The sequence below is a fragment of the Uloborus diversus genome, chromosome 4 (genome assembly GCF_026930045.1).
Source record: "Uloborus diversus isolate 005 chromosome 4, Udiv.v.3.1, whole genome shotgun sequence".
NCBI lineage: Eukaryota > Metazoa > Arthropoda > Arachnida > Araneae > Uloboridae > Uloborus > Uloborus diversus.
This window is the reverse complement of record NC_072734.1, coordinates 122,121,152-122,138,330: the sequence shown is the minus strand read 5'-3', so window position 1 is coordinate 122,138,330 and position 17,179 is coordinate 122,121,152. Positions and strand designations below refer to the sequence as shown.

The window sequence follows — 17,179 nt, the reverse complement described above, 5'->3', positions numbered from 1 at the left end:
AACAAATTGATTCCGAAGCAATAATTACACAAGCTTTATATAGCAACAATGAAAAATACCCCGGTTATGAAACTTGCACCATGGAGCTTTTACTCAAAATGGCAGGAAGTAGAAAAGCAAGAGAGTAGACTGTGTTTTGGAATAAGCCAAAACATCAATGTTTATTGTCGTTCAAAGACATTTCAGCTCCAAAATTTGGTAAAAAATCACTGCATAGTCACAGTATAAAATGGTGGGTGGAGAAGTTTCAGGTGTATAGTTTATTTGATAGGTGCAAGCAAATTTTTATAACAAAGCATCATATTCATTTTGGTCTCTACGTTATACTGCAAGAAACTTCAATTTGAATACAAAATAAAAATCTATGTACACAGAATTGAGATTTTAGGCAGAGTTTGAGGTTTTTTTCTCTCTTTAGTGTAAAAAAAATATTAAATATGAAACCTAAGATGTAACAAGTTCAATATGCTAATTATGTTTCAGAAATTGAACTAATTGATTGATTTTGTTTTTATGGCACAAGAATTCCTTTGGAGTCTGGTACATTCAGTTTTTGGTTAATCTCATCAGGTTATTTAATTTCATGTAATTTTGAAATTTTTCAGGGTTGAAGGGGGCAAAGGGAAATTTTATCGAAATTTCCCTTTGCAAATTTTATCGAAAAACAACAAAAACTATGCTTATTTATGCGGAAAACATTAATTTTTCAAAGCGGGGGGGGGGGGGGGGGGGGGCGCTAAATGTCAAGTCTGACTCTAATTCTCGTAACATAATTTTGATGTTCTTTCAAACGTTAAAAATAATATAAAAAAAAGCTCAAGTTTTTTCTCTAAAATCTCTTATTTTAAAATTAAACAATGCATATTTGTTGTATGATTTATGAATTAAATACTTACAAAAAATAATAATAATACTAAAATAAATAAATAAAATAAACCTGTTGCATTTAAAACAAATTCCTAAAACCTACTAGTAGATTACTGTTTAATTTTATTATCTTTATGACTAATTTAATATTATTTCAATGTGATAACTTTAATTCCCAAAAAAATACACATAGTTAATTTCCAACAGGGAAAGAAGATTAATAATTTAATTCTGGAAAAATTCAAATGGTAAGCAACTGTAAAATGGTAAGCAAACTTAATAGGACAATTTGAAATTAACAGCAGTAAAAACATAGTTATGTGTAACTCAAAACATGAACTTAAAATTGATTACCATATTTTCTTAAATAATTTCTAAATCAGCTTTGCAAAGGTTTTTTAAATTTTTTTACAAATTTCTTGTTTTTTGGGAAGGAGGGAGAACAAGAAAAAATACGAAAATTGAAGCATACGATAACAATTTTAAAACAAAACAGCTCAAGGAATTATTTGATTATAAGCATATGGGGACAGTAAATTTAGGTGTGCATATGGGGAGAGTAAATTTGGATGTGAAAACAGAACTTGAAAAAAATACGAATGCTAAGGTGGAAAAAAGGTTAATATTTAATTCATGAAAGGTTAACTTATAAAAATTTTTTTGGTAAGAATTTTGAATCTCTCTGAGTGCATTAATCAAAATGAAGAATGTTTATTTAAAAGTGAGGAGTAGCAATAGTGTGGTACTGATCAATTTCAGAAATTGTAAAAAAAAAAAATGTTTAAGAAAATCATGTTAAGAAACATTTAACAATAAACATATTACAGAACATTAATCAAGAACTAAGATTGCAAACTTAAATCGACATAACTGTCAGTAGAAAGTGTTTTTCAATCGGTACTTTTGACTAATGACTTGTACCTACTGGCTTTTTTTATTTAGAGATTTTTACCTAACACATGTACACAACAAAAATGATTTGTAAAGGAAACTTAGAAAATTAAATTTGAATTGAAAAAAAAAAAAAAAGATTTTAAATTTCAAACTCAAAAATCCTAAATTTAAAAAACAATTAAATGAATAAAAATTTTAAGCTTCATAAATGCTAACTAAACACTGTTCAAGCAAACAGGAGAAGCATAGCATAGCACATTATCAGGATTTTATCTCAATTTAAAAAATTTAATTTGGATAATTGCAAGTTAAATTACAATTTTCACGTTTTTGTTAATTAAAAAAAAAGTACAGTTCTAAGAAAATTGATTGTAATTCACATAAAAGCAACCATGGAAATAAGAAAACTATTGGCAAGTCTTAAACTCTTAAAATTAAGTAAGGAAATATGGCAATCTTCACTAGCCCACTCACATCATTAAAAAGCAAACAGAATCATGCACAAAGATTCTGGTTGTCTTAGAAGCTCTCTGAGTTTACAAAACACATGACATATTAAAAGCTACACACAACAAGCAACACACACAGAGATGACACCTCACGTAGCAGCTGGTTTTTTCGTGCTTGGACCCGCGACGACTTCTTCGTGCTCGGGTTGGGAAGGTGGCGCTGTGGCCCAGGAGAGGCCTGCTTTTTGACCGGCGTCCATTATGCTCTCCAAAGTCTCGTCCCGGTTCAGTATTGCGCCGAAAATGTATGTCTGCAAGACATAATTACAGGATTAAAATATACTACTCATAGCATGGCACAGTGCATATTGCATATCTGCCAGTCTCACCAGGAAACCATAATAATGTAATAATGAAAAAAATCTAAATGTGTAACAATCAAAAGAGCACAGCAAAACAGCTTTTGGATGGATAAATTACTTGCCCTCGTCTCCCTGGTACTAAAATATAAAGTCTCCGAGTCAAAATTTTAATACACATCATTTAATTTAGAGACTTTCATTGAGAAATGGAAGACATATTTCATACGCTTTGCAGATGGATGTATGGCTACAAACAGACAGTGAAGTTGCATGGTACTCAATTACTCATTACGTCTATACAGTGAAACCTGTGTAAGTTGCCCACTTGCGGTGCAGTACTTTGGTGGTCAACTTAGACAGGTGGTCAACTTATAAAGGGTGGTACGGATTTTTTTTTTTTTTTTTTGTAATTTTTTGCATCATGTATTGATTTTTTGACTAATTCAAACTTATTCTTTCTATTCAACTTACGTTCATTTTTTAACATTACTTTGAAACAATAATTAAAAATTCAAATTTTTTTTTCTCCCTTGTTTTTTACAAGATTAGACACTGTAGTTTTAGAAATTCCATACGTGGTCAGCTAATTTTCTCTTGCTTCCCCCCTTTTCAATTAATTTTAATGTTTCATACTTTTTATCAATCTCAAGTTCAACTAACTTTCTTTTTGAAACCAGTTTATGTAAAACTCATTACACAAAGAGCACCAAGCTGAACTCTCTTAGTTCATCACGGCAGTTGAAAATGAAAATGTTCTATTTCTTAATCCCTTGCACCAGAAATAAATAACTTTACTCTTAAGTACAATTCCAGTGTTGCCACAAAATATTGCAACTGGAAGAAAAGCCTTTGTACTACTGACATCTGTCATCATTGAACAGAGTACAAAAGGCTATCTCAAATAGAACAACAAAAGAAAAACATCTTTACTATGTCATGCCTGAATACGCTTGACCTGGAAATGCGGAGCAAGATAAATTTTTGCAGAGCTGCAAAGTCTAGCTATTTTTGCGGAGCAACTCCGCAAGATGCGGAGCAGATGGCAACTGTGCATCAAAGCATTAAAATTTTTCATGGAAAGCTATAAAAAAAAAAAAAATAATAAAATAAAATAATTTTCTTAGTTAAGTTTTAACAAATAAACCAAGTGGTCAACTTACAAAGGGTTTTTTACAATACTCCAAACTAAATTTGGTGTACATTATTGGTCAGGATAGACAGGTGGTCAAGATAGAGAGGTGGTCAAGTTACAGAGGTTTTCCTTCATTATATGAGATAGGACTAATTTCGTTCCCGATAAAAGCGGTCAACATAGGCAGGTGGTCAACTTACAAGGGTGGTCAACTTTACAGGTTTTACTGTATAAGTTTGGTAACCTTTCTTAAAAGTTTGGCAGACTTTAAAGCCTTATATCTCAATAATGGGTAGACAAAGGCATTTATGCGCCAAAAAGCATTTCACTATGCTCTTGATCTATTTATTTATTTTTCACAATTCATGTAGTTCAGAATTGTTAAGATTTGAGTTCAAGAGTTGGAAATTTTCACAAAATTAAGATCAATGCCCTTCAGAAACAAAAAGCATTTAGCAATTTCTACTGCAGTTCATTGCTCTAAATAATAAAATTACATTGAAATACAGTCGAACTGGCTTATAACGAGAAAGAAGGGAACGCAATATTTGCCCGTAATACCCAAGTGCTCGTAAAAAACAGGTTTGTGAAAAAAATCGCAAATAAGGAATTTTTCTAAGAAAGGATAAGGTCAACCAGAAGAAAGTGGAAATTCTATGAATCAGAAAAATATTGCCCGTTTTAAGCGGGGCTTACTCATTAAAGGTGAGTTTTGCTCTTATAGGCTTTACATTGTACCAACTGAATATTTCCAATTTCCTCCTTAAATCCGGGTTCTTGCTAAATTAGGGCTTGTTATAAGTGAGTTCGACTGTAGTTAAAAAATGATTCCCATTAACTTTTTCCATTCCCCAGTTTTAATTTTAATGATCAATTGCAGTGAAAACATCATCATCAAAGAGCACTTTGGTAGCGATTGATGATCGGAATAAATAAAAGTATTGAAATAAAACAGTAACAAAAATTCACAAGATATAAATAGCAAAAAATAGACTAAATTTCATATTCTAATTTACTTTATATTTCTGTAGCAATCTTAATATCTTGTGCATTATTAGAAAGCGAATTAAGTATAGGTCCAGCTGCTCCTCAGATTTTCATGACATTTTGATAGTTGTTCTGATAGCCCCCTTTTCGAATGGTTCAAAAGATATTTGATGGACATTTTTTTTAAATCCTACTTTTTACCAGCAAAAACTATGTTTGATATGAGTAGTAAATAACATAATTATTTTGAAATACTTTCAATGAATAAATAATTGGTAAACGAGTAAAAAATGAAATGTACATAAATTACAATCCGCCAACAATTATGCATACAAGAAAAGATCTGCATTGCTATGTTTATTATATTTATGAAAGTAAAGACATTAAAAAATATATTCTCAAAAAGTTCATCCATGCATAATTGCAGTATTAAGGGTATATTCACCTTTTCAGGAGAAATCATAGTTACTTCAATAGCCATTCCACCACCAGGTATCCATGGATATGGTTTGGCCTAAATACAGCAACAAATAAATTAATTAAAGTTGATGTTTTCAAGTATGTTATTTATACTCAGAAATGACGAACAACAAAAAATACCTTTTCTACTCTATTTATGTTTCTCAATGCTAATACTAAGTTTTTAGGTGTGACCGATTTGGACCTTTCAAAGCACAAGAAACTGAAAGAAAAAAAGAAAACAGTAATTCTACAATAAGCAAATTTTTAAGATCATTGAAGTTAATGGAAGAGAAATTTTGAAAAAACATTTTTAAATATCTTCTTTATGTTATAACTTTAAATGCTTGCTATCAAATGCACTTGTTATAAGCTAAAATGTTAAAGTGTGAATTAAGATGAGTTGGAGACACGTAAAAATGTTTTTAAAAATTATTTGTATTTTTTCATGCAAAAAAAAAAAAAAATAAATAAATAAATAAAATAAAATAAAATAAAATAAAATAAAATAAAATAAAGGGTTGGAAATAACAAGTAAGTTAAAAATGCTCTGAACTATTTTACCGTAAAAATCTTTTTTTGGGGGGGATTTCTTTGGTTGAAAATAACTTAACATATTTTGTTGCATAAATTAGTATCCATTTCAAGTAAATTTTTTAATGGCATTCTTTACTCAAGAAAGGGATTAAAAAAAAAAATGTGCAAGACCTAAATTATTGAAACAAGACAGAAAAAAAATCAGGGCTTGATTCAATCAAACAAAACACTAATACCCTCTTATAGAAAATTATACCTGAGTAAAAGAGAACAAGAAGTTCCGTCTAGAACTATATGAGCCTACTTTCCCGTATACTCATACTAATTTCTAGTACCTTATCAATATTCTCAAAAATAGCTAAAATCGCAAATTGTTTCAAACAAAGCAGCTAATACACTTTTTTCCATTAAAAAAAATTCTATAACAGCTTCCAGAACAAAAAATGATTATTAAAATTAATAAGCTCATTAAAATAAATACATCATATCAAAAAAAAAGTTGATTTTTCCAGTTTCCAAAAATAATTTTTTAATTAAATCAATGCACTTACCAAAATAAATAAAAACAATAAAATGTCAACTTAAAGAAATACTTTTCATTGTCAAAAAAAAATCGTCTGCGCAAATCTTTACGTAGAAACATAAATGACTTCGAGTTTATCCGCCGAAAACTGAATACCTAAATTAAAACTTGAGCGTGAAAATAAAAACAAGTCATGTCAACAATAATTATTTCACAGTTAAAATCATAGCTGCAAAGTCGGAGTCAATCTCATTTTGGGATAAAGAGTCAGAGACAAATGCCCAAGAATCGAAGTCAGTCATTTGTCCTCCGTGTATAAGTTTTTGCCAAAGCTACGAAGTCAGAGTCGAAGTCGGGGAGTCGGAGTCCGATTAATTGTCGGGCACAGGAGTCGGATTCGGAGTCAGGTGCCCCTAAATTCTCGGAGTCAGAGTCTGGAGTTTGGCGTCAAGAGCTATTTCCAACAAAATTTGTTTGAAAAAAATCTGCCTTCAAGTACGGAATCCATATTGACTTTCAGTTTCCCCATTGGCGCTAATGTTAAGGGATTTGAACTGTTCAAAATTGAACGGAAAATTGTTCAGATCAAAAAGATATTTTATATACAAGTTTTTTTCATCAAAAGCTTTTTCCTACAAAGTTTGTTTGAAGCAAATTCGCCTCACAGTTCGGAATTGCCTTGAATTTCCCCGTAGGCGCTAATGTTAAGTTTTTTTGAACTGTTCAAAATTGAACAAAAAATAGTTCAAATCAAAAAGTGAAATATGGGAATGAGGTGTCCTTGCCAAGATCTTTCGAACAAAAAAAAGTTTGTTCGAATCGGACTATTCATTCAAAAGTTATTGGGGGGGGGGGGCAGACAGACAGACCGACCGACAGACATTTTCCCCCATTTCAATACCCTACTTTCCAATTTTTAATTTTTCGATATTTATTAAATTATTTTATTTATTTTTGACTTTTTTTTTGTTTTTCGCGATATTTTTAAGATGCATCAAGCCTTCTTTCATGCTTTTTTCTTCTTGTTCTGACTTTTACTGGAAATGTAGGCTAAGAAGTGTAGCTGATACATGTAAATGAAGAAAATGCAGTATACAAAATTATTATTGCACTCAATGGCCAATGAATTAGAAACCTTTGAGAGAAACTTCTTGCGTTACTCGCACTTTGCAAGGGTCTGGAGGCAGTATCATGATATGGAGCATGTTTTGCTGGCATGGAAGGGGTGCCCTGGTGCTCCTAGAGGGTAAACAAACAGCCATGTGATACTTATATATACTTTACTCTGCACACACCCCACCACTTAGCTGTAAGCCTTAGGTTCCACCGTCCGGGGGATCCATGTAGCGGGCACGGCTGGGTGCGACGGTCGATAGTCGTCTGGGCCACGGACGGTCTTGGTGCTTATTGCGCCGGGGAAGGTCCCCGTGCTGGTCGTCAGCCCAGCTGGGAGTTTACCCCTTAATGTGTGAACCTTGCTCGCCGTGAGATACGGGATATCTCCCCGTACCTTTTTGGCGTGCCATGGCTCCCTATACTTATATATACTGGCAGATCAAGTGCATCATGCAGTGTTGCATTTATATCCTGATGGCGACGGATATCTCATGAACGATAATGTAACCATACACCGTGCCAGTTCAGTAGTGTTGAAAATCGGTTCGTTGAGCATAAGTCAGGTTTCTAACACCTTCTATAGCCACTGCATAGCCCAGATCTTAACCCCATAGAAAATGCGTGGGATATGGTACAAAGGCAAATCTGGATGTAAATGCACTCCAGAAGCTTGTAGACTCGATGGCCAATGAATCAGAGCAGTTATCTGTGCAAAAAGGTGGTTCAGTAAAATATTGTTCAAGGGGTTTCTAATTCATTGGCCAGTGAGTGTATTATTTACTGTAATTTTTACCATAGTGTGGAGAGAAGAGTGGAGTGACATGAGAACCTACATTCAGTGGTCCTATCTTTTAACGCTTGAAGGCCACACCTCATATTAAAATCATTCTCGCGGACCAGAACACACATAGAAAATTGAAGGACAAAAACTTAAATATATTTCCATCAAAATATTACTTTACTATTTTGTCTTAGTTATTTTAACTCTTTTCATTTGCCCCCCTTTTTTAAATTAATTTGTACGATTTTCTTATACTCCACTGTATTTTGCATTGCACATTGCTTGTTGATTCCTAACTTCTGCAACAGAGAACGAAGGGGGAAGTTGGGACAATTTCTCACCACTTAATGCCCTGAATAATTGGGCTAATGTAATCTTGTCTTCAATACTCAATGCTAATTTTTTATGCTTTTTTTAGAGCAAATAAACTAGTTTAATAAATGAACCTTGTTATTCTTTCCCTTTTCATGATATTCCACTTAGTGTGGACCTCTACATTTGGTTATAAACATTTCAAAGGAAAAATTCTGAAATGGTATTACATTTCAAAATTCTTTCATGACCAAGTGCAAGTAATGAATGATTTTTATATTATTATTTTTTTATTCCTTACACTTTAAAGTATACTCGAAAAAGTTTCATGAATGCCAATTTGTAAACAATGAAAACTATTTATTTGCTGCATAAGAGCAGCTTTTAGAATTAAAACAAGCAGCGATAAAATTAAAATTTTTTAAAAACCCCGACTGGATTGCAAATGTAGAATCAGGAGGGAAGATTGAAAATTATTTTAAAAGCCTTATATTGTAAAAAATCAATGTGAAGTATTTTATTTGCTATTAAATAGAAACTGGCAACAGATAAAAATTTTAAATCATTGCGTTTTATTTCCTTGTCGGCCAACAATGAATTCGGTTATCAATCGCGTGAATAAAGGCTTAGTCGTTATTAAAATCTGCTTTAAAAAATGTTATAATTCGAATTCTATGAAACATGGAAAATCCAACATATTCTATCAGACGTGCAAAAAAATTCTCTTTATTTTGGTACTAGATTTTAAAAATTTTAAACATTTTTCACTGCAAAAATCACAAAAAACCTTTTAGAGGTTTTTAATTAATATCTTTGTTAATTAACGTCATCAAAAGACACAACCTAGCTAAGAACACTCGTTATAAAATTTTTTTTTTTAAAATCAGTCCATCTGTTTAGGTGCTAGAGTGCCACAGACAGCTACACACACACACAGACATGTCAAACTTATAATTCCCTTCCTCTGTATTGGGGGTTAATAAACGCAATTTAAAAAAAAACAAACAAACCTGTTTGTTAAGTAGAGACGTCCATTCTTGAACGCAGCAGTAAGAGACTTGTCCTTATTAATCAATGTACATCTACGACCTCCATGCCATGCTAAATATAAGAATAAAACAAAATAAATAACATTGAATGAATAAATGATACAATTTATATAACTTAAGTATGGCTTTTTTTTCTATTCAAAAATTTCAAATTTCTAGACACATAAGTTTTAGGTGTCTTGCTCAATATAGTTTTTTTTTAAACCTTAGTATGATCTTTTAAAATTTTAAAATTACTTTCTATTAAATTATTTAAAAAAAATTTAAAATAATTTTAATTTAATTATTTAAATTTCTTAAATTATTTTAATTTTTTAATTATTCTATTTTTAAAGTGTTTAAATTATTTCAAATTTTAATTTAAAAATTTTAAATCATTTTTCTTAATTATCAGTTTTATGCATGAAAATAAAAAAAATAATAGATAAAAAAAAAGTGTCTTTTTTTTTCTCAGTTTCAAATTAGATTCAGGCAAATTTCATGATGTTCCATTTTGAGAGGAAGAGACTTCAGGAGCTTTAAATGCCCTTTTATTTATTTATTTATTTATTTTTTTTGCTGGTTCAAATAAAGTAACTCAAGAAACATTTACCAGGCAGAGGCGTCTCCATTGGTGGCAAATTGAAAAGTTCACAGAAATTCTGATTTTCGGATGACAGGGAAGTGCAAACGCTGCTGCTTTGATTCACGACAAGCTGAAAAATATCAATGCATTAAAAATTTCAAAACTATATAGGATGTAGTTTTTATTGTTTACATTGATTAAAGTTAACTGTAACACTCATAATTTCAAGCAGTTTGAAGCAGAAATTATTTAAATCAATGCCATATTCATACAAATATTTCAAAAATTTAATTCAAAAAGCATTACATTACTAAAGTAATGTCATTACTAAATGTTTTCAAATTATGAAATGTTACTGGAAAGTGAATAAAAGTAGAATTACTTTGTCCAGCTCAGCTCTGTTGTGTTTCCTTTCGAGTTGAGCATCAGTTGGTAGATTCTTCCATAAACGAGCAGTAGTATCGTGCTTTTGCTGAACTCTTGGAAAGCGATAAAATAAGTAGTCAATGATAAAAAGTTTGACGCCCAGATAAAAACCTAAATAGAAAGCATCATATGGATGAAAACCAGATAACAGACACAAATTTATTTGAATTTCAAATTACATTTAAAAAAAAAACTTTGATGTCACATTGAAGAGATTGGCTACTCTGTAACTACGTTTTTAAAACAGAACAACTTCAGAAGAAAAGAAAATTCTGAAGATACTAATTACAAGTTCTACAAAAAATTTAAACAGAAACATAAAGTCTACAGTTAATTGTAATTTTAATGAAATAAAACTGAATCACTTTACACCATTTTACATGAAATAAAAGCTTAAAAGTTAAACACTTTATTTATTCATTTTTTAAAGTTCTGAATAATTCGCAAAAGAAAGAACATTAATCATTAAAAATGAGACAGAAGAATAAACATAATTTTAGTAAAAGTTGTGGCATGAAAGTAGATTAACTAAATGCTAAAACATTTATAAACTTTAAATTAGTTTATTGTTGTAGTTAGCAACTTTGTAAAAAATTAGAAATACAAAAAGGAGAATAATAAAATAATAATAATATCAAAATCATTTTCCAAAAGAATTGTTGCATAAACACTTATGGATGGGAAACAAGTAAAAATTAATAAAAACGGCAAAAACTGAGAACAGTTTCAAAAAACTAAAAACGCACATTATGTGCTAATTTGCCATAATACAGTATTACAAAAAGGGATTACACAGCAGAAGCTACATTTTTAAAGACAATATATTTTTTAAAAGATTTAAGAATAAAGGCATACTAACCAGCAACAGTAAAAAGCTGATGAGCAGGAAAAATACAGGAAGTAATAAAACCAACAATTAAAAGGAAGTATAAATGACCTGTCACTTCTGGCTGTTGCCACAACATTAAACTAAAATAAATAAATAAATAAGTAAGTAAGTAAATATATGCAAAAACAAAAATCTCGAATTTTATACCAATTAACCTCTCTCAATATAAAGAAGAAATGAGGCAATGAGAAGCAAAGGGATGCAAGTGGATATTTTCAAGTTTCAATTCAGTCCTAGGTAGGCTTTCATTGAAAAATTTTCTAAATCAAGTTGCATAGCAGCGCAGCACCTACCAGGGCTACTAGTACTGTCTCTTGCCCCAAAACAGGAGTGGATCACCTATCATTTGCACTGCTTATCTACAAATTTTTAATTTTGGCACTTTCGTCATTTGCTTCTCACAGCCTCAAATGATATTTGCCCATTTCAAATGCAGGCAAATCTATCGCACCAACATACTTGAAATCTGAAAGAGTGTACCTCAAAGAAGCCATTTTGATGTTTAAATTTGCTTCTTTTTTACTTTCTTCTATATCTAATATATAGAAGAAAGTATTGGATTCGTGCAAATTTTCGAATTTCGAATTTTGACGGATTCGAACGTTTTGAGGTGTGCTGAGTCCACTTCGACCATTTTTGGAAAATGTCTGTCTGTCTGTGTGTGTGTATGTGTGTATGTATGTGTGTCACGTCTGTGTGTGACCAGTTTTTTGTGGCCGCTCTACAACAAAACTACCGCATGAAATCGAACGAAATTTAGTACACATATGTGCCCCTATGTGAACTTGTGCCCATTAGTTTTTGGCGCGAATTCCTCCAAGGGGGGTGGAGCAATGGGACGTTTTTCGAGTTACGCGTGCTTGCTATTCCTCAGGAAGTAACTGGCGGAATCAAACGAAATTTGGTCCATATGTTGGTATTAACAGGAACAGGTGCTGATTCAATTTTGGTGTCAATAACTCAAACGGGGGTTGAGCTATAGAACGTTTTTTGTCGTCAATTGTGACTGCTGTATCTCAAGAAATAATGAACGGAATGAAAGAAAAATTTATCGGCAAGTAGCCCTTAGTGGGTATAAGAACTGATTTTATTTTTGTGTCAACAGCTAAAAAGGGGGTAGCGCAATCACCCGTTCTTTTTTTCCATTTTGAGTGCCCTATCTCAAGAAGTAATGCTACGTTCTGGTTGAAATTTGGAATATATGTGAATCCATATGTAAACAGGCTTTGGTTCAATTTTGACGCCGATCGCTCCAAGAGGTGTTGATTTTTTTTTTTTTTGAATAAAAATAGCTTTATTAATGCAACAATAAGAAAGATAAATCGTAATAGATTGTCGTCTGCGTATTTCTCGTGATTTTAATTGTATGGAAATGATAGGAAATATTATCTCAATGATTTAAAATTTTTAACTGTTGCCATCTTATGTTTGTTAACAAATAAAATATTTGTAATTAATTCAAGCAAGGCTTTTAAAATAACTTTCAATTTTCGCTCTTTGCTTTGCTTTTGCAATAATTCAGACATTGGGATAGTCGTCAAGTTTTTGCATGTGTAATTTTGTTTTTGTTGGGAATATTGCTTCCTCGTCAAGCATGGGGAGGGATCAGAAAAAAAAAAAAAAAGAAAAATATAGAAGAAAGTTTCGTAATGGCCACAACATACTAGTTCAAATTTAATTTTAAGCAAAATTTTCAATTTATTTTTTTTTTAACATACAGTAGAAAAGAAACACTGCAAGTATTCAACACAATTTGAAAATTGTTTGAAGCATCTAATTTGGCTAGTATAATAATAATAATTGTTGACTACAAGAATGTCTAAATAGTTAAACATTTATTTTTATACAACAAAACATCCAAAAAATCTAGTCAAATATATTTTTACAGAAAAATGAAAACAATAAATTTCATGAATAATGTATCTATAACTCACTTTTTAACTTTTTCCAAGCAATTAGCCATGTGACCCAACTGATTCTGAAGAAAATAAAAGTGTTAGAAAGAAATATTAAATAAGTCGTAATAGTTCACAAAATCATTGCTATTAAAGAACAAATGAGTATAAAGATTGCATGAAAGTGTTTCACTGTTATGAAAAAATGAAAACACAGAAATAAATTTCATCTTCTGCAGCTAAGTAACAGTCAAAATGAAGCTGAACCTGTTGAGGTGATATATAAGAACAGGATAGCTACATTTCAAAAAGACCAAACTTGGTGAATACACATGATTGAAATGATGTATCTTTAAAATTCTCATGACCCAAACACTAAACCAGTGTTGATAAGGAGGAAATGGAGCCATATGTTTCGCCAAAAGATGATCAGACACATTCTGTTGTGGGCAGATAAATGACAGTATCTGCAGAAATGACTTTGAGATATTTGAAGAAACATGTTTGGATTATTAAAAAATCTCAACTAAAAAGGTAATAAAAGATACATTTTTTGTAAATAAAAATAGATGTGCTCTCATTTGTTCTTTAACAAATCTATCTACATGTATAAATCACAACATACTTGGACTTTTCTAGCAACATGAAGAACCAATTGGAATTTATCAGAAACACCCATATCTCCTTCCTAGAAGAAAAACATTTAAAATTCTCAAAATGCTTATAAAGATATTTCTCACTTTAAAATGAGTCCCTTACATAAAAAAGGGGTCATGTCACATATTTTTTCAATTTTTAACCCCCGACACACAAAGGAAGGGGTTTATAAGTTTGACGCGTCTGTGTTTCTGTGTGTCTGTCTGTGGCATTCTAGTGCCTAAATGGATGGACCGATTTTGAAAAAAAAAATTTTGTTCGAAAGGAGAGTTGATCGAGAATGTTCTTAGCTAGGTTGCGTCTTCAGATGACATTAATTAACGAAGATATTAAAAACCTGTAGAAAGTTTTTCGCAATTTTTGCAATTAAAACATAGTTAAAATTTTTAAAATTTAATACCAAAATAAAGATAATTTTTTTCCGCATCTGATAGAATGTGTTTGAAACTTCCATGTTTCATAAAATTCAAATTATAACTTTTTTTAAAGAAGATTTTAATAACGGTTAAGCCTTTATTCATGTGATTGATAACTAAATTCATTGTTGTCCGACAAGGAAATAAAGAGCAATGATTTAAAATTTTTATCTACTGCCAGTTTCTATTTAATAGCAAATAAAATACTTGCAATTAATTTTTCATAGTAGAAGGCTTTTAAAAGGATTTTTACTTTTCTCTCTTGATTCTACAGTTGCGACTCAGTCAGAGGTTTTTTAAAATTTTTATCATTGCTTGTTTATGTACTAATGCACTGATACAATAGGCTATGTGTCTTTATGGTAAAATGAAGCAAGACATCTCTCAATTTTTAGAAATCCAATGTTGAAAAGAGTATAGTTCATGAATAATCAAACCACTTTATCCCTCAAAGGGCATTCTTTCTGACCTTGTAATAGTTATAGTGCATCTGTGAGGGCTGAAAATAATTGCTCTCCACTCGCCACTTGGAAACTAAATGCCTTACTCTCGTGACTAAATAAAATACTCAATCAGCCCATTTTTTAAAACCCCAGCAGGCCACAGTTGATCATTACTCTTTTATTTATTTTATCACACTTAGTAATGTAAAATTGTTCCTACTCCAATCTCCTACATTACCCCTAAAGAACTGAAAAGCATGAATTCACATGTGTGTAGGAGTTTGCACTTGGAGATGGGGGGGGGGGGATGCAAAGCTGTCGAAAAAGTACTGTATATGTAAAAAATGCTGCTTAGAAGATACACACTTCATTACAAAAATTGGAATTATGCTGTTTAAAAATCTTTTTTTTTTAAATTTTTTTTTTAATAAGAGATGACCTCTTTTGTATTTAACAATTCAAAGAAAATATGGACCAAAGTTTAAATTCAATAAATGAAACACAGTAAAAGGAAATAAAAAATGCATAACAAAAACATATAAGGCATAACATAAATGACAATATGGATTGTAAACATTAGCACTTACTAAGGAATATGCTTTAGATTTAAATTGATTTATTATGGTTTTACACATACTTTTAAGTGATGTATAACATTGTCTAAATCAATATTTTTGTATATCACAACCCCATAACAAGGGGTTATAAAGCAAGAACCCGTGAGCGCCAGACCTATGTCATAGTACAAAGGCCCAAAATTTTTCTGCATAAGCACATCACAGCAGGGAAGAAAGGTTTGCTATTATTTAGCTTAAATAATAGCAAACCTTTCTTGCCTGCTGCAATGTCCTTAGGCAAAAAAATTTTGGGCCCTTATACTAGGACGTAGGTCTGGCACAAAACATAAGTAATCATTTAGTTAATGTTATTAATTAAAAGTAATTTAATTATTTTATCAACCACACAAAAGGTAAAAGGGCATATTCTTGCATCAGAAAGACTTGTACCAAAATTGGTATTTAGTACATATTTTGCAAAACTTATATGTTTAACCTATGTAACGTACCACACTGAAAAATAGTTTTATAAATATTAAAACAGTTGAGATGATGAATGGGATCTTAAAGAGAAAGTATGATTTGTCAATAACAACATGTGTATGATATGTAAGTGAGACACAGTCAACTAAGAAAAAAAAGGATAATGAAAAGCAACAGATTTCTATTTAGAACATGAATATATTTACAGTTCAGCACAAAGGTTCATTACTTGAATGCACAGTTTTTTTTTTTTTTTTTTTTGTCTTATTTGTCTATTTTTTGTTTTTATATTCAAATAAGATTTAAAAAAGTTTGTTATGTAAAGGAAACAAAAAGTTTTCCAAAAAAAAAAAGAAAGAAAGAAAAGCGTGTGTTCAGAAATATAAATCATGAAACAAGAGAGAAAAAGGCTTGTTTTGTAAAAGAATATACAGCAAAAACCCATTACAATGAACTTCAAGAGATCGCAATTATCGCTCATTGTAGCAAGAGCTTCATTGCAATGGAATTTAAACTATGTACTATGTACTGGCAATTAAAATAGTGCTGAAAATTAATTTCATTGCATTGAAATTTGCTGAAATGAGATTTTGCTGCATTCACAAAAAAGTATGCATTTTAAAATTGAGATCAAGAACTGAGGAAAGTTGAAAATGAGTGGTTTTTTTTCCTTACTTCATGCTCTTGCTTTCTGGATACATGAGGTGAAGAGAACCAGCCTCTAAAAATGTGAAAAAAGCAACATCTTTCATATATAAATCTAGCAGCATTCTCGCAATATTTATTCCTCATACAACAGTATCTTAGTATAAAGTTGACTAGAGGTGGGCAATGTCGTTCTTTTTAATGATCAGTTCATCAGAGGATTGTTCATTCTTTTGATTTCTTCATTTAACTCGTTCATTTGAACAATTTCGTTCATTTTAAAAAGTTGCAGGTGATCTCTCTGCACGACTTACTCATGTACATTCGAAATGCTTTATTATATCAGTAATACTCTTTGAAGAAAAAAAAATATCATCTAAAAGTACGAAGATATGCCTATATGAAAAATGAATCCAAAAAAAATTATCAAGGTTTAGATGACGATTATAGTTTATTTTGTAAGACATTTCTCAGCTGCCGAATCGTAAGATGTGTATAACATTCCAAAAATCGCGGGTTTCTTTTCAGCATGTCGAAAAATCAAGTTATTAAATTTTTCCTGCTACAGCACTGTATATATAATTATATAGTATAACCAAAAGAACATGTATAACGAAAAAAGTAACAACAAATATATCGGTAGCTCAACCAGAGCACCAGATAATTAAAAAAAAAACACTCACCTAAAAATACTAGGGAGCTTCAAAATTATTCCACAGTACCCATGAGAACAGA

General features: G+C 31.0%; 1 protein-coding gene across 1 annotated transcript in view; it reads right to left on the bottom strand.

Moving 5' to 3' along the window:
* Nucleotides 1-2,359: 2,359 nt before the first annotated feature.
* Nucleotides 2,360-17,179, bottom strand: part of LOC129220809 (GRAM domain-containing protein 4-like) — a 33,541-nt gene continuing 18,721 nt past the window's right edge. The window contains exons 9-18 of the mRNA XM_054855240.1: nucleotides 16,475-16,520; nucleotides 13,869-13,931; nucleotides 13,283-13,326; nucleotides 11,319-11,428; nucleotides 10,416-10,570; nucleotides 10,061-10,163; nucleotides 9,430-9,520; nucleotides 5,292-5,373; nucleotides 5,137-5,205; nucleotides 2,360-2,521 (exon numbers count right to left, since the gene is read on the bottom strand). Coding sequence (XP_054711215.1) covers nucleotides 2,360-2,521; nucleotides 5,137-5,205; nucleotides 5,292-5,373; nucleotides 9,430-9,520; nucleotides 10,061-10,163; nucleotides 10,416-10,570; nucleotides 11,319-11,428; nucleotides 13,283-13,326; nucleotides 13,869-13,931; nucleotides 16,475-16,520 — 925 coding nt within the window. The remainder of the gene's footprint in view (nucleotides 2,522-5,136; nucleotides 5,206-5,291; nucleotides 5,374-9,429; nucleotides 9,521-10,060; nucleotides 10,164-10,415; nucleotides 10,571-11,318; nucleotides 11,429-13,282; nucleotides 13,327-13,868; nucleotides 13,932-16,474; nucleotides 16,521-17,179) is intronic.